Source organism: Ranitomeya imitator, chromosome 2, assembly GCF_032444005.1.
Source record: "Ranitomeya imitator isolate aRanImi1 chromosome 2, aRanImi1.pri, whole genome shotgun sequence".
In the NCBI taxonomy this organism is placed as follows: domain Eukaryota; kingdom Metazoa; phylum Chordata; class Amphibia; order Anura; family Dendrobatidae; genus Ranitomeya; species Ranitomeya imitator.
Genome location: NC_091283.1, coordinates 167916568 through 167940140, shown reverse-complemented (window position 1 = coordinate 167940140; position 23573 = coordinate 167916568). Strand labels below are relative to the sequence as shown.

Here is a 23573-nt window from a genome sequence, read left to right as displayed (position 1 = left end):
TTAGGTAAAACTGGTAGTTGGAGGGAAAGAGAGTTCCTGGCTGGGGACCGACATGGAAAGGTATCCAGGTCGAGCTGGCTGGAGTGATCTCCAGTCAGATCCAGACTGCGGTCTGAGGAGGACGAGGGTACACGGAGCTGCGCCTGCCCCACGTGCTGCAGCATCCTAAGAAAGAGATATAGAAGAAAAGTGTGTTGCAGTGAGTGAGAAACTAAGGCATAACAACAAGTGGATACCGGAGAGGAGAGTGGCTGAAAGAAGCTGTATCCTTCTGGTGCGCAATCCGGTAGCCGGAATACCGAGGGAGTAAGTGCTTTACGCCCTGCTTCAGAGACTGGCAGGGCAGGTGATTCCAAGTTGCCTGTCCGCCCTTTATACACAGGAGGCAAGGTGGCAACCTTAAAGAGGCCGGGGCGTCTCTAAAGTCCCTAACCAAAGTCTCAAGTCACCGGTCATACGTGTTTTGTTCTATCCGACCACGGGGAACAGTGAGAGGAGCAACAACAGTGAGGACCTTATTGGAGCTTATGCAAGTAGGGACCTACTGTATTACTGTGCGCAAGGGGAAGGCTATTGAATTCCACGTGGATAAGGGGACTCTGGATTTGCCTGACCTGTGGTCCCTACCCTGGACTGTGGATGCTGAAGCCTTCAGTAAAGGTAAAGAGACTGCACCCTTGTGTCCTCGTTCTTCGCTGTGCCTCACACTATCCATCATCTACACTCTGCGAAGCCCTGGGGACATACTTCACCTGAGGGAAGGTATACCATCTAGCTGCCATAACATCACCCCAGCGGACCCCTGACCGAATACCACAGGTGGCGTCACGAACACTATCCCTTTAAACACCTTTCCCCCACATTATCAACGGACTTCCCGAGGGCCACGGACCGGGTCCGCAACCGTGACATCCCCACTGAGAACAGAAGGGCCCGGATCCGAGTACCCCACAGCCCTAGGGGGAGGGGGGGGCGCTCCATGTGCACATACCCTATGGCGCATACCCACTTGCTAGAAAAAAAAGGTCCGTAATCTGGACCATAAAAATTGGATGCAAACTATGCGATTGTCATGCGAGTTCAATTCCGTTTTAAATCCGTAGGACATCTGTATGCAATGCGTTTATTTTTCTCTGCAACGATTTTTATACAATCATTTACAGGACCATTTACAGTGTTCTATGCCACAGAATGGTAAGGTATCTTCAAAAAAACAGATGGTCCGTATTCTGTGCGTTTTTTTTAATCGCACCCATTGACTTGTAGCATGCTGTGATTTTTTTTATTTTTTTTCTCAGTCCGATTTCGGCTGAGAAAAAAATCGCAGATGAGATGTCACCTATTGAATAACATTGGTCCGAGTGCAATCAGATTTTTTTTTTTTTTCTTAATCGTATTGCACTCATCCTTTTTGCTCGCAAGTGAGTATGAGCCCTAAGTGTCTGCATTAATTAGAAATCTCATGGTCCAGAATTGTGGCATCTGCAGAGTCTCCTTCCTCCTGGCCTTTCTGTGTAATCCGCCCCTGAACCTCCTGACTATTGCAGAACACGAGGCATTGTCAGGCTGCTGCTGGGAACAGCGTGCCGCGCGCCTCTCTATTCAGCTTTCACGGTGATGAAGGAAGCGGTGAAGATCAGGGCTGTGGAGGAATCGCTGCAAGACTACAAGGTTTGTGGGATCTGGTCACTGGTACTGGGAAATGCTCTGGCATACTGGAAACGCAAAGTCTGCAGCGGAAATACAGCGGCCCTGCGGATTTACAATCCACTTCATGTTTGGGTTTCACTCTTTGCAATACAAGAGGTTAAACCCGCAGCAAGTCAGCGGTGAAATTCCCATGATTTGTTGCAGATGATGGAGTCACGTGTCGGACACAACGCACTATGGCGATCGCTGGGCGAATCGACACCAATTCAGAAAATCTATTTTTCATCGTATTTAGCAAAACTATCACTCACAGCAAGTCAAAGTTTGGTGAGAGTCGTAATTTTGCAATGAAAAAAAGGCCACAGATCGCTGCCCACGTGGACTACAGATATATGAGAAGAATCCTGCACAGATAAGATGCTGTCAGTGGATGCTGGGAGTTGTAGTTCTCTAGCATTGAGAGATTGCAGTTGGATGAAGGTGGGGTAGTGACGTGCACCGTCAGGGGTCTAAGGCTATGTGCACACGTATATTGGTCCACTGTGGATTTGATAAATCTGCAGGGCAAAAACGCTGCGTTTTTGCTGCAGATTTATCTCGGATTTACCGCGGTTTTACAACTGCGGTTTTCTATAGGGGCAGCTGTAAAACCGCTGCAGAATCCGCAGAAAGAATTGACATGATGTGGAATGTAAACCACTGCGTTTCCGCGCGTTTTTTTCCGCAGCATGTGCACAGCGTTTTTTGTTTCCCATAGGTTTACATTGTAATGGGAAACTGCTGCGGATCCGCATGGTGTGCACATACCCTCAAACCAGCACCACACCAGCCGCTGTGAATCAGGGCATGCTGGGAGTTGTAGTTTGACAACAGTCGGAGTGCCGCAGGCTGCTGACCCATGTGCGAAGCGATTGCCGCATTCTGTAGAGATAATGGCCTCTCCAATCAATCCCACATTGTACAGGAAAATGGCTCTACCCCTAAGATCAGCACCGGGGCTCAGATGCCAGACTAGGATCGTAGTTATGAGATAATTATAACTTATTTTGGAATTGATCTCATAACTACAATCCAAGGAGTGAATTCTGGGCCTTGTAGTTCCTGCCACCAACCTACTGGCACTGATGAATGAATTCTGACATTTCCTTTCTTCTAGGTGGCTGCTGTGGAATTTAGGGAAGGCGGGCTGTGAAGATCTGGACTTCTCCTCCTTCCTGTTAGATCATATACATCGCACTCCGCTGGAGACTCCCAGGACAGGAAAATCCACATTTCTCAGTAAGTGACTGTCCTGTATTGTGTCATGAGCGGAGTGACAGCAAGCAGAGGTAGTGCTCCATAGTAACGTCCCTATGCTGGGAGCTGACCCCGGTGTCTGCTTCGTCCCTCCATACTCCTCTTCCTTCTCTTATGATGTTCCTTTAGTCTCCTGTTGTGGATGGCGGCTAATGCCTGACAATGGAGGTAGAAGAATACTGCGAGGCACAGCGGCCCATGATCACAATGATTCCTTTATGGGGAGTAGTTTTTGCAAAAATTCTAAGATTTCCGGCTATGTTGTAACCTCTGCGGTCAGGTCACCCCTCCTCCTATAGGAAATGGCTGCGGCTGCACAGTGGTGGCGGTACAGCCCACCACATTACATACCGTGTGATAAGAACAAGTTCTGTACCGTATATATAATCCTATGTACTCCGATTCAATACCTCTGCTTGTTTTACTGAAGATTTCTCCCATCTGGAGGTTTGCTACAATTGTCTGGTCTAGGAAATCCTTTTAATATGATTTACTTGTGCTGATTAGTGATGAGCGAATATACTCGTTACTCGAGATTTCTCGAGCACGCTCGGGTGTCCTCCGAGTATTTTTTAGTACTCTGAGATTTTGTTTTTCTTGCCGCAGCTGAATGATTTACATCTGTTAGCCAGCATAAGTACATGTGGGGATTCCCTAGCATACAGACAACCCCCGCATGTTCTTATGCTGGCAAACAGATGTAAATCATTCAGCTGCGGCATGAAAAACAAAATCTCCGAGCACTAAAAAATACTCGGAGGACCCCCGAGCGTGCTCGAGAAATCTCGAGTACAGAGTATATTCGCTCATCACTAGTGCTGATACATTGTAGCAAAATATCAGTACAGGAGAGATAAGATAAGACATATACTGACAGTGTGATGTCTCGTGCCTGATCCAGGTTCGGGTCTTGTCCTGTGCTTGGTTCCTGACACTTGTCACGTGATGGTGACTACGGTCCTGACTCTCCTGGCCGTGCTGGCGTGCATCGTCCTCATGGTTGTCTGGCGCGTGCGTACCAATGGTGAGTGGGCGCTCTGGTGGCACGATAACTACCTGGAACGAATACGAGACTTTCTATCTGGAACCACTCGGCCGATGCGGATCCTGCACTATGTACAGCGCAGTGCCAAGTGTGGAGATGTCCTCAGTGTCATTTCTGCCATAGATTCCTTTTGCTCCAAGGTGGAATGGGCCATGAATGTTGGAGATAAGAAAGGTAAGTAACTTTATCCTTTTAATTATCTGTCCTGAACGCTGACGGCAGTATTATAGTAGTTATATTCTTGTACATAGGGGCAGTATTATAGTAGTTATATTCTTGTACATAGGGGGCAGTATTATAGTAGTTATATTCTTATACATAGGGGCAGTTGTATAGTAGTTATATTCTTGTACATACGGGGCAGTATTATAGTAGTTATATTCCTGTACATAGGGGTAGTATAGTAGTTATATTCTTGTACATAGGGGCAGTATTATAGTAGTTATATTCTTGTACATAGGAGCAGTATTATAGTAGCTATATTCTTGTACATAGGAGCAGTATTATAGTAGTTATATTCTTGTACATAGGGGCAGTATTATAGTAGTTATATTCTTGTACATAGGGGCAGTATTATAGTAGTTATATTCTTGTACATAGGGGGCAGTATTATAGTAGTTATATTCTTGTACATAGGGGGCAGTATTATAGTAGTTATATTCTTGTACATAGGGGCAGTATTATAGTAGTTATATTCTTGTACATAGGGGCAGTATTATAGTAGTTATATTCTTGTACATAGGGGGCAGTATTATAGTAGTTATATTCTTGTACATAGGGGGCAGTATTATAGTAGTTATAGTCTTGTATATAGGAGCAGTATTATAGTAGTTATATTCTTGTACATAGGGGCAGTATTATAGTAGTTATATTCTTGTACATAGGGGTAGCATTATAGTAGTTATATTCTTGTACATAGGGGGCAGTATTATAGTAGTTATATTCTTGTACATAGGGGGCAGTATTATAGTAGTTATAGTCTTGTATATAGGAGCAGTTGTATAGTAGTTATATTCTTGTACATACGGGGCAGTATTATAGTAGTTATATTCCTGTACATAGGGGTAGTATAGTAGTTATATTCTTGTACATAGGGGCAGTATTATAGTAGCTATATTCTTGTACATAGGAGCAGTATTATAGTAGTTATATTCTTGTACATAGGGGCAGTATTATAGTAGTTATATTCTTGTACATAGGGGCAGTATTATAGTAGTTATATTCTTGTACATAGGGGGCAGTATTATAGTAGTTATATTCTTGTACATAGGGGCAGTAGTATAGTAGTTATATTCTTGTACATACGGGGCAGTATTATAGTAGTTATATTCCTGTACATAGGGGTAGTATAGTAGTTATATTCTTGTACATAGGGGCAGTATTATAGTAGAAAAAGCAGAAGTCCAGCACGGGTGATGTCCATAAAAAATACCTTTTATTCCATATTCGTTAAAAGCACATAAATCCAAAGTCCATCTTCATATCCATAGACACAAAAACGGGTGATTCATACCAGTGACAGTCACAGGCTTAAAGTGCATTAAAATCATACGCGTTTCAACGGTCGTGCCGCCTTACTCATTGTGATAAAAATAAAATGAAAGAGGGCTGCCATATAGGACTAGGCCCATTAGGTTACACCCCCTGATCTTGCAGACAACAGAAACAGGGCAACACCTACAGGTAGTTAATGAGTTTAGCCTGAAATTTGCATGTACAAATACTAAGCTTAAGGCAGGAGAAAGAGGGGGGAAAAAAAAAAAAGTCTATGGACTTTTATATGGATGTTATATATACAAGAATTATAACTTATCATTCATAATAATTCATAAGATCCTGCCGGATATTCATGCCTAGGGGGGCTCTGGACTTAAGTTGATACATCCACCATATCTCTCTGTTGGTTATTTTTCTTTTTATATCTCCCCCTCGGAATGGAGCTTTAACCCTTTCAATCCCGCGGACCTCCAATGAGCTGACATCCCCATTGTGTTTATGGATGAAGTGTTTGGATGCAGCAGAGCTCTTATGGGTGATTTTATTCACTGCATCAGACAGGTGCCTCCTTATTCTCACTTTCAGGGGACCCCCTGTGCACCCCACATATTGCTGCTCACAGGTGGTGCAATTAATCAGATACACCACATTGGAGGTGTTGCAGTTAATGTAGTGGTTAATTTTGTAGGTCTTTTTGGTGACAGATGAGTGGAATTCCTTAAGGTACCTTCACACATAACGATATCGTTAACGATATCGTTGCTTCTGGTGACGTAGCAACGATATCGTTAAGGAAATCGCTATGTGTGACAGCGACCAACGATCAGGCCCCTGCTGGGAGATCGTTGGTCGCTGAACAAAGTCCAGAACTTTGTTTCGTCGCTGGCTCTCCCGTGGACATCGCTGGATCGGCGTGTGTGACACCGATCCAGCGATGTCTTCACTGGTAACCAGGGTAAACATCGGGTAACTAAGCGCAGGGCCGCGCTTAGTAACCCGATGTTTACCCTGGTTACCATCCTAAAAGTAAAAAAAACAAACACTACATACTTACCTACCGCTGTCTGTCCCCGGCGCTGTGCTCTGCACTCCTCCTGTACTGGCTGTGAGCGTCGGTCAGCCGGAAAGCAGAGCGGTGACGTCACCGCTCTGCTTTCCGGCTGACCGACGCTCACAGTCAGACCAGAGAAGCAGAGCGCCGAGGACAGACAGCGGTAGGTAAGTATGTAGTGTTTGTTTTTTTTACTTTTAGGATGGTAACCAGGGTAAACATCGGGTTACTAAGCGCGGCCCTGCGCTTAGTTACCCGATGTTTACCCTGGTTACCCGGGGACTTCGGGATCGTTGGTCGCTGGAGAGCTGTCTGTGTGACAGCTCTCCAGCGACCAAACAGCGACGCTGCAGCGATCCGGATCGTTGTCGGTATCGCTGCAGCGTTGCTTAATGTGAAGGGGCCTTTACTGTTCACCATATATTTACAGCAGGTGCAGATATTGTGCCCACACTTGTATGTGCCTTTAGTACTGAGCCAGTTTTCTTTCTCTTTTAACCTTTTGTCTTCACTAACAAAGAGGCTGGGGGATAAGATGTTGTTCAGACTAGGGGCTTTTTTAGCGATATAGCGCACTGGTTTGGACAGGATTTGGTTCAGCTTTTTATCCTGGCTCAGCATAGGGATTCTTTTTCTGATAATATCAGTAATCTCTTTGAACTGAGGGCTGTATGTAGTGGTGAAGGTGATGTGCTCCTCACTGGACACACGGTTACTGCTCGTTTTACTCAGCATAGTCTCCCGATCTATATCCTCCACAATGCTCTCAGCCCTCTGCAGCATCCAGCTGGGATAGCCCCTATGAGCCAGCCTGCCCCTCACCTCCCTCTTACTCCGGTCATACACTTCCTTGGTGGTACTGTTCCTCTTAAACCTGTAGAGTTCCCCCACAGGTATGTTTTTTATTACATGTCTCGGATGACATGATTTGGCATGTAATATGGAATTAGTCGCGGTATTTTTCCTGAAAGGGGAGATTGTGATGATTGAATCTGAATTTAGATCTAAAGTAACATCTAAAAAATTAATGTTTCTACCACCAATTGTATAGGTGAATTTCAAATTAATTTCATTATCATTCATATATTTGATAAGTTCAGATATCAAGTCCGCAGGTCCCTCCCATATGAGGAGCAGGTCGTCCAGATAGCGCCCCAGCCACCTAATATAGGGGGAGAAGGGGTTAACATGTGAAAACATGAACAAGCTCTCCCAGGCTGCCATATACAGGTTAGCGATAGATGGCGAGAACCCTGCGCCCATCGGGGCTCCGCAAACCTGCAAAAAAAACTCTTTATTAAAGGAAAAAAAGTTATGTTTGAGGAGAAAGTCCACAGAGGAAATCAAAAATTCCTGTATAGCCGGAGTGTAGTCACTGTAGTCCTGGAGATGTCTCCTCAGGATGGAGATAGTCAGGTCATGCATCAGGGAGGGATACAAGGCCTCCACGTCACAGGAGATGAAGATACAGTCTCCAGACCATTCCGTCTTATCCAGGGAGGAAATCAAATGCTTTGTATCTTTTATATAGCCTGGTAGTCTAGAAATCAGTGGTTGCAGATACATATCCACCCAGGTACTGAGGTTTTCACCCATGCTTCCAATCCCTGCTACTATGGGTCTGAATGTAGGAGGGAAGACTTCCTTGTGGATCTTAGGCAGGGAATGGAAGATGGGGATTATAGGGTGTTCCACAAATAAATCCTCAGACAGTTTTTTATCCAGTGCCCCTATAGCAAAACCCTCAGAAAGCAGATGTTTTAGTTTTTTCTGGAATAGTTCAGTGGGATCATGCTGTAGTCTCCTATACGTGTTGCTGTTATTCAGCATCACCATGTTCTGCTGGACATGTAGACCTGCATTCAGTAGGACCACAGCTCCTCCCTTGTCAGCTCTTCTGACCATGAGATCCTGGTTGCCTCTGATCTCCTCCAGAGCTTTCCTTTCTAGTTTACTCAGATTGGGTCTGTTATGGTTACATGAGGATTTTTTCTTGAGTTCTATCAGGTCCTCCTCTATGCATTCCTGGAATGAATCCAAGATGTTAGGTCTTGAATTGACAGGGTAAAAATAGGGTTTTTTTGATTTATAACCAGAGTTTAGGTTTTTGGTGGATTCTATAGATTCACTCTCAAGGGTCCTCAGGTCACTAATGGAGCAAAGTTCCTGGAAAGTCCCTATTTCACCCAGTGTGGTCTGGTCACTCTGTGTGGTCAGGTTCTGTATAGTGTCCTGGTCAGATTTTTCCTTGAAAAAGTGGCATTTTAAAGTCAAATTTCGAACAAATTTATTTACATCTAGTAATGTTCTGTACATATCAAATTCATTTGTAGGGGAGAAGGTGAGACCTTTAGATAGAATGTCCATTTGGGTCTCACTAATTACATAGCTGGACAAGTTAATTACCACATTTTTCTCATCTTCTTTCGCCTCTGTGGATATCTTCTTGTTGTTATGCTTCCTGCCACCCCTTCTCCTGCGTCTCGCCCGTTTTTTGGAGGCGCTTGAGTTGGGGCGTCTTTCCCAAATCTTTGGTCACGATGAGGGGTAAATCGTTGTCTTTCATAGGAGGAATCAGACGCATTTCTAGAGGTGTAATCGTCTGAATTTTCATGAGAGACGTCCGTATCAGAGAAGTTAACCCTTCTTTGTTGGTAATTCCTCTGTCCATTTCTATTACTCCCTCTCAAGATTGAACTAGGTGATTTATATGGTGCACGTCTTTTTTCATGCCAGTCATATACCTCATTACGAATATAGTCCTGATGGTCCCGTTCAAATTTCCTTTTTTTAGTTTGGGTAATATATTCCTCCAGTTTGCTGAGATTTAATTTAATAGATTTCATCCATTCATCATATTGTTTCAGAGATGAGTATACTTTTAAAGAGGTAGGTGTTGCCCTGTTTCTGTTGTCTGCAAGATCAGGGGGTGTAACCTAATGGGCCTAGTCCTATATGGCAGCCCTCTTTCATTTTATTTTTATCACAATGAGTAAGGCGGCACGACCGTTGAAACGCGTATGATTTTAATGCACTTTAAGCCTGTGACTGTCACTGGTATGAATCACCCGTTTTTGTGTCTATGGATATGAAGATGGACTTTGGATTTATGTGCTTTTAACGAATATGGAATAAAAGGTATTTTTTATGGACATCACCCGCGCTGGACTTCTGCTTTTTCTTCAAACTACTTGCTGCACTGCATGATCCGTGCGCTGGGCCTGAGAGGAGGTGAGCTGATCTTCGTTGCTTTTTCTTTTCCAGTATTATAGTAGTTATATTCTTGTACATAGGAGCAGTATTATAGTAGCTATATTCTTGTACATAGGAGCAGTATTATAGTAGTTATATTCTTGTACATAGGAGCAGTATTATAGTAGTTATATTCTTGTACATGGGGCAGTATTATAGTAGTTATATTCTTGTACATAGGGGGCAGTATTATAGTAGTTATATTCTTGTATATAGGAGCAGTATTATAGTAGTTATATTCTTGTACATAGGGGCAGTATTATAGTAGTTATATTCTTTTACATAGGGGACAGTATTATAGTAGTTATATTCTTATACATAGGGGCAGTAGTATAGTAGTTATATTCTTGTACATACGGGGCAGTATTATAGTAGTTATATTCCTGTACATAGGGGTAGTATTATAGTAGTTATATTCTTGTACATAGGGGCAGTATTATAGTAGTTATATTCTTGTACATAGGATCAGTATTATAGTAGCTATATTCTTGTACATAGGAGCAGTATTATAGTAGTTATATTCTTGTACATAGGGGCAGTAGTATAGTAGTTATATTCTTGTACATATGGGGCAGTAGTATAGTAGTTATATTCTTGTACATATGGGGCAGTAGTATAGTAGTTATATTCTTGTATACAAGAGCAGTATTATAGTAGTTATATTCTTGTACATAGGGGCAGTATTATAGTAGTTATATTCTTGTACAAAGGGGGCAGTAGTATAGTAGTTATATTCGTGTATATAGGGGACAGTATTATAGTAGTTATATTCTTGTACATAGGGGGCAGTATTATAGTAGTTATATTATTGTACATAGGAGCAGTATTATAGTAGTTATATTCTTGTACATAGGAGCAGTATTATAGTAGTTATATTCTTGTACATAGGGGCAGTATTCTAGTAGCTATATTCTTGTAGAAAGGAGGCAGTAGTATAGTAGTTATATTCGTGTATATAGGGGACAGTATTATAGTAGTCATATTCTTGTACATAGGGGCAGTATTATAGTAGTTATATTTTTATACATAGGGGCAGTATTATAGTAGTTATATTCTTGTACATGGGGCAGTATTATAGTAGTTATATTCTTGTTCATAGGGGGCAGTATTATAGTAGTTATATTCTTGTACATAAGGGCAGTATTATAGTAGTTATATTCCTGTACATAGGGGGCAGTATTATAGTAGTTATATTCCTGTACATAGGGGCAGTATTATAGTAGTTTATATTCTTATACATAGGGGCAGAATTATAGTAGCTATATTCTTGTACACAGGAGCAGTATTATAGTAGTTATATTCTTGTACATTGGGGAAGTATTATAGTAGTTATATTCTTGTACATTGGGGAAGTACCTCAGTGAGGGTGACACTGATGGAAACTATATCCTGAAATATATTAATAATACTTAAATAAATTGAAATCTATAAGAATGTACTATTTACTCTGGCATTGCAGTTATCACTCCTCAGATAAAGTAATTGTAAACCATTCCGTGTCCCCTCTTTTTCATATTCTTTTTCCAGGTGAGATCCTTGATGCGGTGGTATTGGAGACTCGCCCTCGTTACGTACTGGAGCTTGGCACATACTGTGGATATTCAACCATGAGGATTGCCCGTCTGCTTCCCCCTGGTGCACGACTTATTACTATAGAAATGAACTCTCACTATGCCCAGGTGGCTAAGGAGCTGTTTCAGCATGCAGGTCTGGATGCACAGGTGGGGAGTGGTGGCATTGTACCCAGGATATTGGGCAGCAGATTTTCCATATCATCATGTCTTATTCATCTTTCTGTCTTCTTTTCTGTCATGCACTGCACCTAATTTTTCCATTCCTGCCACCTGTAGCTGCCCCCTATATCCGATGTCCCTTTACCTCCCACTCCTCCCTCTTGCTGTCAGGCAGAGCAGAATGCCATGCAGTCCACTTGCCGGCAGTGTAAGTGGCGTCTCCAAGAGGCCCTTCTCTATACCACACTACAGTGTCTGCAGCTGCCACTTCAGCTGTTTTCTCGTTGCCCTCAATCCCCCCCGATTTCTTCCTCGCTTTCTGCCCAGGATAAATCTGCAGAGAAGCGGCCAGCAGGACCGACGTGCAAGGTGAGATCCCGAGCCCTGTAGGATTTACAAGCTGGTGTTATTGCTTGGGAGTGTGTTGGAGCAAATGAGATCAGCCCGGATTGATTTAATGGTGTTACAGGAGATGGATTTTGGATTAAGTCAGACCATTTTGTGCAGGTCCCACCTTTGTCTTTGGTTCCTATTTCAGGACCAACTACAATTGCCCTCAATAATATGCTTACCTGTCCAAGGCTCTGTAAACTGTGGCCTCTGTTCACACAGGATGCATTACAGCAATGGCTGGCCCGCTATATGGCGTCATTAATAGGCTTTGAGCTATATGCTCTGCACCTCTGCGTGAACATGCCACATACAGATCATTTTGCACAGGTGTGCCAAGCAGCCAAATCCTGATAGTAGGCTGGCTGCATTATCGGTATTATTGCACCAGTGTATCTGTCATCCGCCATCTTAACTTGGGTCCGCTGCACTTTGGTTAGTGTAATTGTTGCCTTGGACAGGTAAGCATCTCTGCCTGTATACTGTTTTTTTGTCAAGAATAGTGGAGGTTTTTTCCTCTTATGGTGTTTTTTCCCTCAATAATATGCCAGCCATAAATGTCTCCATAACATTATCATCATAGGAGTGGCATCCAAAACAGTGCTCCATATACATAGGAGCCAGATGAAGAATGCCAGCCATGAATGCCTCAAGTGTCACTAGATACTGACCATAGGCACCCAAGTCGCACACCTATACTAGTGCCCGACATGTATGCCTTCATAACAGTATCGTATAGGAGTTTCACCCAAAACAATGCCATCCATGAATGACCACATTGCACAATCTTCCCAAGAATAAAAAAAAGACACACCCAAAACAATGCCCCTATAAAAGCGCCAGCCATGAATGCCTCCATAGGTGTCAGCAGTTCCTGACCATAGGCATCCAAAATAATACCCCCACAAGATTGGAAATAACATTTTATGAAGTTTGGCGCTTTACCACCTGGGTACACTTCTATTGCAGAGGCTCTAAAGAGAACATGTCACTACCTCCCCTTCTTCCACGGGGCCTGATAACAGGACTGTCATCACTACCTCCCCCCTTCCCATGGGGCCTGATAACAGGACTGTCGTCACCACCTTCTCCCCCCATGGGGCCTGATAACAGGACTGCTGTCACTACCTCCCCCCCATGGGGCCTGATAACAGGACTGCCGTCACCACCTTCCCCCCATGGGGCCTGATAACAGGACTGTCGTCACCACCTCCCCCCCCCCATGGGGCCTGATAACAGGAATGTCGTCACCAGCTCCCCTCCCCCGTGGGGCCTGATAAACAGGACTGTCGTCACCACCTCCTCACCCATGGGGCCTGATAACAGGACTGTCGTCAAAACCTTCCCCCCATGGGGCCTGATAAACAGGACTGTCGTCATCACCTCCTCCCCCATGGGGCCTGATAACAGGACTGTCGTCACCACCTCCCCCCTATGGGGCCCGATAACAGGACTGTCGTCACCACCTCCCCCCCCCCCCCCCCCGTGGGGCCTGATGACAGGACTGTCGTCATCACCTCCTCCCCCGTGGGGCCTGATAAACAGGACTGTCGTCATCACCTCCTCCCCCATGGGGCCTGATAACAGGACTGTCGTCACCACGTCCCCCCACATGGGGCCTGATAACAGGACTGTCGTCACTACCTCCGCTCCATGAGGCCTGATAACAGGACTGTCATCACCACCTCCCCCCTATGGGGCCCGATAACAGGACTGTCGTCACCACCTTCCCCCATGGGGCCTGATAACAGGAATGTCGTCACCACCTCCCCCCCCCACCCCCCCCCGTGGGGCCTGATGACAGGACTGTCGTCATCACCTCCTCCCCCGTGGGGCCTGATAAACAGGACTGTCGTCATCACCTCCTCCCCCATGGGGCCTGATAACAGGACTGTCGTCACCACGTCCCCCCACATGGGGCCTGATAACAGGACTGTCGTCACTACCTCCGCTCCATGAGGCCTGATAACAGGACTGTCATCACCACCTCCCCCCTATGGGGCCCGATAACAGGACTGTCGTCACCACCTTCCCCCCATGGGGCCTGATAACAGGAATGTCGTCACCACCTAACCCCCCCCCCCCCCCCCCCCGTGGGGCCTGATGACAGGACTGTCGTCATCACCTCCTCCCCCGTGGGGCCTGATAAACAGGACTGTCGTCATCACCTCCTCCCCCATGGGGCCTGATAACAGGACTGTCGTCACCACGTCCCCCCACATGGGGCCTGATAACAGGACTGTCGTCACTACCTCCGCTCCATGAGGCCTGATAACAGGACTGTCATCACCACCTCCCCCCTATGGGGCCCGATAACAGGACTGTCGTCACCACCTTCCCCCCATGGGGCCTGATAACAGGAATGTCGTCACCACCTCCCCCCCCCCCCCCCCCCCCCCGTGGGGCCTGATGACAGGACTGTCGTCATCACCTCCTCCCCCGTGGGGCCTGATAAACAGGACTGTCGTCATCACCTCCTCCCCCATGGGGCCTGATAACAGGACTGTCGTCACCACGTCCCCCCACATGGGGCCTGATAACAGGACTGTCGTCACTACCTCCGCTCCATGAGGCCTGATAACAGGACTGTCATCACCACCTCCCCCCTATGGGGCCCGATAACAGGACTGTCGTCACCACCTTCCCCCCATGGGGCCTGATAACAGGAATGTCGTCACCACCTTCCCCCTATGGGGCCTGATAACAGGACTGTCGTCACCACCTCCCCCCCATGGGGCCTGATAACAGGACTGTCGTCACCACCTTCCCCCCCATGAGGCCTGATAACAGGACTGTCATCACCACCTCCCCCCATGGGGCCTGATAACAATTTACAAGTCAATGCTTGGTTCCTATGAGAGTATCCGGCTATGCCCTCCTCCATTATCTGTGCCCGTCCCCATTATGCCATGTCCAGGGAAGACCGGCCCTCTGTAGAAGTGTAAAGGTACCGTCACACTCAGCAACCTTGCAACGAGAACAACAACGATCCGTGACGTTGCAGCGTCCTGGATAGCGATCTTGTTGTGTTTGACACGCAGCAGGGATCTGGATCCCGCTGTGCCATCGCTGGTCGGAGCTAGAAGTCCAGAACTTTATTTGGTCGTCATGTGTGACATCAAAAGCAACGATGCCTGCAAGGTTTTACATGGAGCGAACAACCAGCAAGAACGATAAGTGAGTTTCATTGCACAGGGATCAGACCTGTATGAAAGGCGTCAGGTAAATGAGCGTTTATCATGGTGGATCTCCAGTGAAGTCAAACCTAAGAAGGGAAGAAGGATCTCATCGATGTGACAGCAGAGCCTCGGAACAGTATAATCTTTCATCTGCTACCGGGCAAGAACCAATCGAGTGTGCATGATCCAAATCCGAAGTCAGAATTGTTGTAACACGATAGGAAATCTTGTAATGCGTACATTTCCCAAATGAATTAAGCACTTGGAAAGGGTTGAATCATTTTGTAGAAGACGGATTTTACTCCAACATTTACCTGAATTATATCAAATTTGTCATAGTAAACAGTATATGAAAATGGAATAGCAAAATTTCATAAAGTCTCGAATTCTAGTTTAAATGTCTGACTTGAGCAAGGCCCAGTACTGTTAGTGCTTCAGGCATCAGCTTTTACCCTTGTGATCGGTCATGTCTGCCATCTTTGTGGGATTCCAGCAGCATTGATATCTGTTCTCCATTGTTGAAATCTCTTTTTGGAACCTCTCTCTCCATGTTCGTCAATTACGTGTCCTGCACTGGGTGGAAAAAAGTCATGATGGGAATGTCAGGAACGTATTTTCAATGACCAGCTTGTTGTCTACTAGTTCAGCACAGCTTACAGGAAAGTTCTGGCTGTGAGTTCCAGAGGGGTCCGTTCTGTTCAGAATGTGTCATTGTGCATTTGTTTCTTGATTTCGGGGCCAATAACCATTCCGGCCTTTATTTTAGCCTCCATTTTCAGTGTTCTGAACTTCTTGAAATACTGGAACCTTTTTTCCATCGTGATCATTTGCAACTACAAAATATTTTATTAAACCAAGTTTAGTGTGAAGTGTTGGAGGATGACCCTGAAGTGGACGGACCAGCGATTTGTACACTTTGTGTAATGATTGCTGTCATCATCCTTGGTGTCCCGTGACTGTAGGCCGAGCAGCACTGCTGCCACTTTCAGGTTAACACCAATGTTCCATTGATGTTCTGAGTATTTGATCATTCTCATAGTTCTCTCCATAGAAGCGCGGGTCTCCTTCACTGTAACCACATCAGCCAACGGAACAGATGGTTTTTCGTTCCCATTGTGCAACCAGACAGCTGTCAGACTCGTTTAGCGAGAGTCTATGAATGGCCTCCATTCATCGGGAACACGTGCACCATCTAACTCCACCATAAGACCATGTACACCAGTGCAGAGACACCCATCGCTTTCCAGTGCATAGTATGTGACGCTGCGCTGCCTCGTTGTAGCAGATTCCATTCCCGAAGTCCAGAAGCTAATTAGCCATTCTGATTTTTCTTTAGATAATGACAGATCTCTTACCAGATCATGGAGATCTGATGGGCTCAGCAAGTGTGGCGGGCTCAGGGAATACATCATACCAATCCACATCTTCTCCTTTATCAGGATCAGAGCCTTCAGTTTTAGCTGCCATTCCTGTTGCGGGAGAGACAGTTTAACCCCTTAACGACCGCCAATACGCCTTTTAACTGCAGCAGCTAAGGGTACTTATTCCTCAGCGCCACTTTTTAACAGCGCTGAGAAATAAGGTTATAGCGCCCCCCGGTGTAGGAAAATCTCTGGGGTCTCTGCTATCGGGGATAGCTGAGACCCCGTAAAACATGATTCGGGTCAGTTTTTACCGTCCCCAGTCATGTGATCGCCGTTATTCACTGCGTAATGGCGATCACAACAAAAAAAAAGCTTGATTTTTCATTCAATTCTCTCTCCTCTGATGTGATCTAGCATACCAGAGTCGAGAAAAATGGGGTCCCCTGAGCCCCCCCCCCCCCCTCCCCCGTACCTCCACCATCCCCAAATCCTCCTGCGCCGTCCTGGAAGAAAATGGCCGAGATCTGCCGGCCGGCGCCAGGCAACAATAGAATTTTTTTTTCTAGTGGTTCATTTGGATCACTGTGATAGACCCTATGAAAGTGATCAATATAAAAAATAGTAAATCAAACCCCCCTCACCCCCTTATTTAGAAAAGAAATAATAAAATACAATTTATTTTTTTTTCCATACTTTGCAGTTAGGGTTGTTAGGGTTGGAGTTAGAATTGGGGGGGGTTTCCACTGTTTACATACATCAGGGGGTCTCCAAACACGACATGGCGTCCGATCTCGATTCCAGACAATTTTGCATTCAAGAAGTCAAACGGCGCTCCCTCCCTTCTGAGCCCTGCCATGCGCCCAAGCAGTGGTTTTCCCCCACATATGGGGTATCGGTGTACTCAGGAGAAATTACACAACAAATTTTGTGGTCCATTTTCACCTGATGCCCTTGTGAAAATATAAAAAAGTTTGGGTCTAAAGTAATTTTTTTGTGAAAAAAGTTAAATGTTAATTTTTTTCCTCTCGTGAAGCAACTAAAGGGTTAATAAAGTTCTTGAATGTGGTTTTTGCTCACCTTGAGGGGTGCAGTTTTTAGAATGGTGTCACTTTTGGGTATTTTCTGTCATGTACACCCCTCATTCACTTCAAATGTGAGGTGGTCCCTAAAAAAAAACGGTTTTGTAAATTTTGTTGGAAAAATGAGAAATTGCTGGTCAACTTTTAACCCTTATAACTTCCTAACAAAATTATGTTTCCAACTTGGTGCTGATGTAAAGTAGACATGTGGGAAATGTTATTTATTAACTATTTTGTGTGACACGACTCTCTGATTTAAGGGCCCATAAATTAAAATGTTGAAAATTGCAAAATTTTTAACATTTTTGCCCCAAATTTTCGTTTTTTTTGTTCATAAATAAATGCAAGTCTTATCGAAGAAATGTTATCTGGAGAGGGTAATTGGTGTCTCTCATTTATCTGAAGCAGGAGTGTAAGATAGGGGGTGCAGGGCCACTTCTGCCCCGGTAGATAGTAGATAGCAGATTACAATCCAATTATTGAGCTCTACTGGTGACTATAATAATTATACAGCTTTCCCAGAGTTCTGAATGGCACGTCTGCTGTAGGAGTCTGGGAATTTTCTCCTGTATTGTTTTCTACCCAGCTTTTCTAAGACCAGATAGACCTGGGACTTGTGTAGTGATACTTTTTCTCCTCTAGGTGGAGCTGTTGCTGGGATCCAGCTCTGTCCTGATTCCACAACTGAAAAAGAAACTGGATATTGACAAGTTTGACCTTGTGTTCATAGACCACTGGAAAGTCAGCTACCTCCCCGACACCAGACTGCTGGAGGTGAGTGCACGGCCGTGTCCACCCCCCGGAAACACCAGTCACACAGGGCTGGTGACTAGCTCCGCATTTCATTTAGGAAACGCAGCACAATTATTACTTCTTCATATTTCAAGATCTTTTTTTGCTGTCAGTGAATGAAAACACTGAATCACAGGTGCTCACACGGGTGCATAGTTTAAAGGATCGCACCCAGATGAGGGGTACACATAGAAATCTGGGGGACCCAGAGCAGGGCCGGCTCCAGGTTTTCATGGGCCCTGGGCGAAAGAGTCCCGGTGGGCCCCTGTAACACATACCACAATTCATAATGCACAGATACGGCAGAGAAATATAGGTATAGTACAATGCCAAAGATTTCACTTCTTACATTACATGAGTGATATCTATTGTACATTTTACATTAGCTCAGAAACCGGACAGTATAATCCTCTATACAGAATAATGGCCCCATATATTGCCGCATACACTATAATGGCCCCATATAGTGCTTCACACAGTATAATTGGCAGCACGTAGTCCTCTATACAGAATAATGAGCCCCATATATTGCTCCAAACAGAATAATGAGCCCCATATATTGCCCCATACACTAAAATGGCCCCATATAGTGCTTCACACAGTATAATTGGCAGCACGTAGTACTCCATGCAGAATAATGAGCCCCATATAATGCTCCATACAGTATAATGGGCACCACAGATTACTCCATACAGAATGAGCAGCATATATTGCTCCATACAGAATTGACCCCATATAATGCTCCATACAGTATAGTGAGCTACATATAATTCTCCATACAGTATATGATGGGCCCCATCTATTGCTCCATATATAATGGGCCTCATATAATACTCCATACAGTATATGATTGGCCCCATACAGTATACTGAGTCCCATATATTGCTCCATACAGAATTGGCCCCATATAATACTCCTTACAGAATGGGTCCCATATAATGCTCCAAAAATAATTGGCCCCATAAGATGCTCCATGTATAATGGGCCCCATATAATGCTCCATATATAATTGGCCATATAAAATGCTCCATACATAATTAGTCCCATAAGATGATTCATATATTATTGGCCCCATGTACTGCTCCATATGTAATTGGCCCCATAAGATGCTCCCTATAGAATTGGCCCCATAAGATGCTCCCTATAGAATTGGCCCCATAAGATGCTCCCTATAGAATTGGCCCCATAAGATACTCCATATAGAATTGGCCCCATATAATGCTCCATATATGGACCCCTTCTGATGGTCCCCATATATTGCTCCAAACATTAAAAAAAAAAAATACTCACCTCTCGTTTCTTGTCGCTGCTCTGCTCTGCACTCCTCAGTGTCGGCGTCTTCCTGCTCTCTGTGCTGTGACTGCTCAGGCAGAGGGCGCGCACTGGTGATGTCATCGCGCCCTCTGACCTGAACGTCACAGTCAGAGGATGGAAGACGCTGCAGCGATGGAACCGGGAGAGGTAAGTATCGCAAGTGCCGGGACCCGGAGCAGGCGGGGGGGGATGTCCACTCGCGGGGGCCGGCACCAATCTCCCATAACACCAGTGTCCCCGACGGCGAGTGGGCCTCCTGCCTGCTCAGGGACCCGGCACTTGCCCGGTTGCTGACGCCGGCCCTGACCCAGAGCCAAGGTCTGACATTACTCCCTCCTATGGATTTCCAGCTGCCATTTAATAACCTATCCAATTATGGAAAGCGCGTCGTAGCCTAATGGGAGATACATGAGGCCCCCATTTAACCAGTTAGATGCCAAAGTCACTGTCCACTATACCATGTAAAGCGTTACACTGCTGCGACCACAACTAACCCCAGGTGTAACAGTTACTGGCAGGTATCTGTTGTGTAAAATGGCTGCCCCCCGCTGGGTACCAAGCCAAACAAGTCCTCCAGACCATGGCCATGGCGAATGCTGGGAGAAAGGTCGCGCCCGGCAGTGAGTGGGACCGTTCTGCTTCGGACCCCCTAGCCGTCGTGTGACCTGCCACCACCACACCACTGAATTTACTTTACAAATTTTGTATAAAAATCGCCCACAAACCGCAGGACACTTCTTTATCCTGCAAATACGGGTCTGATTCACCTGAGGATCAGTGGCAGTATAAATGGGAAATCCCAGATAAAAATGACACCACACATTTTTCCAAATTGTTCTCTTGTCACGTGGTGGGAGGCGCCAGGATGACTTACGCCATTTTCTCTATCTTCATGTGATGCACTAGGGATAAAAAAAAAAAAAAAGTCAACTTTGCAGTGAAACAAAAGCATCTACCTCAGATTCGGCTCCTACGTACTCATCGCCCCATACGTCCTGCATCATTGAATGCTTGCTGCAGCCTTACTTTTGCTTGCCTGCTCCGCCATCTGCGTGTTGTACCTTCTTGCTCCCCTTGCCCCTGGCATGACCTCTTCACCAATGTCGTAACCTTCCATTCTCTTCCTCAGGAATGCGGATTGTTAAAATCCGGCTCTGTTCTCCTGGCCGATAACGTGACTTGTCCTGGAGCCCCTGATTATCTGGAGTATGTGAGGAACAGCCCTCGCTACCGGAGCCAGTATTTCCCATCACAGCTGGAGTACCTGCAGGTGGAGGATGGCGTGGAGAAATCCGTCTTCTTGGGGTGATGCCAATCCATGCATTACACTACAACGAGCTTGGCTCCTCCGGCCCAGACTGGTGGCCTAGGCGTACAGGCAGAGGCTGGTGGGCATCAAGTTCCCATTTTCCTGCGCCCCTCAATGTATAGAGTAGATTGCGCTGGCGCCAGGTGACGTCATCGTGGTATCACCGTTTGATGGGTCAGGTCAAATCTGTTCTCCGCCATCTAATGATTTACCATCAAATAATGGCTGCAAATAGAAATGTCCAACGTCGCTCAGCTGCTCGGCTCCCTGGAAATAATTACATGGATAATATAAGAACACTTACATCTAAAAGACAAAAATTAAAATGTAGTGTTTTCTGTTAAATGGTTCCTCTACGGTCAGACTTTATAGTGTGATAAATAGACAATATGCAGATTGCTTACATGTTGTATTACCCCTATAAAATCTTTCTCAAAATCCACTACTAGGTGTTCCTCCTGCTGTCTGACTTGCTGTCCACTGCCTGTTGTCAAGTGAAATCCGTCTCTAATAGCAGAAAGACTTGGAATAGAGGAAGTGGGGTGGGGCTTTGAAGCTGCACAGGAAGTGGGGGTGGGACTTTGATGCTGCACACGAAGTGGGGGTGGGGCTTTTCATGCAGAAGTGAGGGCGGAGTTCAGTTTTTCCTCCTGCTCATTGGACACAATGTATACAGGTGTAAAGGAAAGGTTGGCCTTCAGTTCAGGGCACCCAAGCCATTGGACAATAGCATGTGCAGAGCATACTGTGAAGTGAGGGAAAAGACAATCCAGCTCCTATAATGCTGCCAGAATGCTGGAAATAGAAATTACCCTCTGATAAAGAAAACATATCATGTTAAACACTACAAGAGTCAGGAAGTTCCTTTATTTATGACAAACAGATCAAATCCCCAAGGTACCAAGGCGAGCGATGCGGGAACCACCTGAGAAAGAGGTCCGCTGGGAATAAAGTACAATCTACCTTATTCATCAGCATCCTTGGCACAGCACACCCACATCGCTCCCTTTGGTACATAGATGTTGGTCTAGTCACCCAGCGGAGGAGCTGCAGCAGCGAGGGTGTTGTCATCTAAGGCTATTCAATTCCATGTGATTTGGTTTATGCCCTATGTGCACTTTTTGTCAATAAGAAGTCTGAAGACTGTGTCATCAACGAAAAATGGAAGACTATTCGATAATTAGGATGGCTACGCAAGCCTTAATAAACAGGTGGAGTTGCAGGTCCTCTGCTTTATGGTTGTGATAATGCGTTTCTGCCCAGTTAGGCGTAAGGGTGGCAGTCAGTTGTGCAGTCATCCATTATTGAAGCCACTGCTTTGTCTGCTGCTGGTGCAGCACAGGGGGCTGTGGGAAGCCCCCACATTCCAGCGTAGGACACAAATGCCTGATCAGAGACCATTCTGCAGCACCTTGGATAATGGGCTGTAATTAGAATAATGACAGGGGGCTCAGGAATTTAGGTCACCCAGCAGGAGGGGGCAGCTGATGAGGCCTGTGAGGATTAGGGCACTACTTACTGCTGGCATAATTAGGAAGGACACAGACTAATTTAACTCTTCCCTCCTCCAGTTCGGATTTTAATATTCATGATTTTTGCAGCCGTCTCCTGACGATCGATGTTCGACGTGGGTTTATAAATGAAGCATTAGGTCATCTGATGCCATTCTTATTGCCGCCAGTCATTTGGGCAGGAAAATATATCCCAATCATCATCATCCACAGAGGCCAAAAGTGCAGGACGAGCAGATTTAACACTCTTCACAATTGGTGCCATTGCATTTATCTTTCTAAGTCTTAGCACAATTCACACATGCTACAGTCTGATATCATACAGAAGATAATGTCTTCATAGCTATCAGCATGGAACAGATGGAAATTATTGGCAATTATCAAGACACACTCAATAAAGGAGTGGTTCTGCAGGTGGGGACCACAGCCCACATCTCAGTACCAATGCTTTCTGGCTGATGTTTTGGTCACTTTTGAATGTTGGTTGTGCTTTCACACTCATGGTAGCATGAGACGGACTCTACAACCCACACAAGTGGCTCAGGTAGTGCAGCTCATCCAGGATGGCACATCAATGCGAGCTGTGGCAAGGTTTGCTTTGTCTGTCAGCGTAGTGTCCAGAGGCTGGAGGCGCTACCAGGAGACAGGCCAGTACACCAGGAGACATGGATGGGGCCGTAGGAGGGCAACAACCCAGCAGCAGGACCACTACCTCAGCCTTTGTGCAAGAAGAAACAGGAGGAGCGCTGCCAGAGCCCTGCAAAATGACCTCCAGCAGGCCACAAATGTGCACGTGTCTGCACAAACGGTTAGAAACCGACTCCATGAGGATGGTCTGAGTGCCCGACGTCCACAGATGGGGGTTGTGCCCACCGCCCAACACAGTGCAGGACGCTTGGCATTTGCCACAGAACACCAGGATTGGCAAATTCACCACTGGCGCCCTGTGCTCTTCACAGATGAAAGCAGGTTCACACTGAGCACATGTGACAGACGTGACAAGAGTCTGGAGAGTCCGTGGAGAGTGATCTGCTGTCTGCAACATCCTTCATCATGACTGGTTTGGCAGTGGGTCAGTAATGGTGTGGGGTGGCATTTCTTTGGAGGGCAG

At 45.6% G+C, this 23573-nt stretch overlaps 1 protein-coding gene across 4 annotated transcripts; it reads left to right on the top strand.

Annotated features, from left to right (window-relative positions):
- The first annotated feature begins 1536 nt into the window (after positions 1-1536).
- On the top strand, positions 1537-21393 carry LOC138662350 (catechol O-methyltransferase A-like). 4 transcript variants are annotated; one of them, XM_069747862.1, is made up of 7 exons: positions 1537-1671; positions 2807-2928; positions 3848-4165; positions 11319-11512; positions 11642-11893; positions 18179-18310; positions 20772-21393. In XM_069747862.1, exons 3-7 carry the CDS (start codon positions 3892-3894, stop codon positions 20949-20951), a joined length of 1032 nt encoding a protein of 343 aa, XP_069603963.1. In that variant the 5' UTR covers positions 1537-1671; positions 2807-2928; positions 3848-3891; the 3' UTR covers positions 20952-21393. The 4 variants fall into 4 exon arrangements, with proteins under 4 accessions (XP_069603963.1, XP_069603965.1, XP_069603962.1 ...); XM_069747861.1 differs by lacking the exon at positions 1537-1671 and adding an exon at positions 2052-2072; XM_069747864.1 differs by lacking the exon at positions 11642-11893 and having other exon boundaries at positions 1544-1671.
- Positions 21394-23573: the final 2180 nt, after the last annotated feature.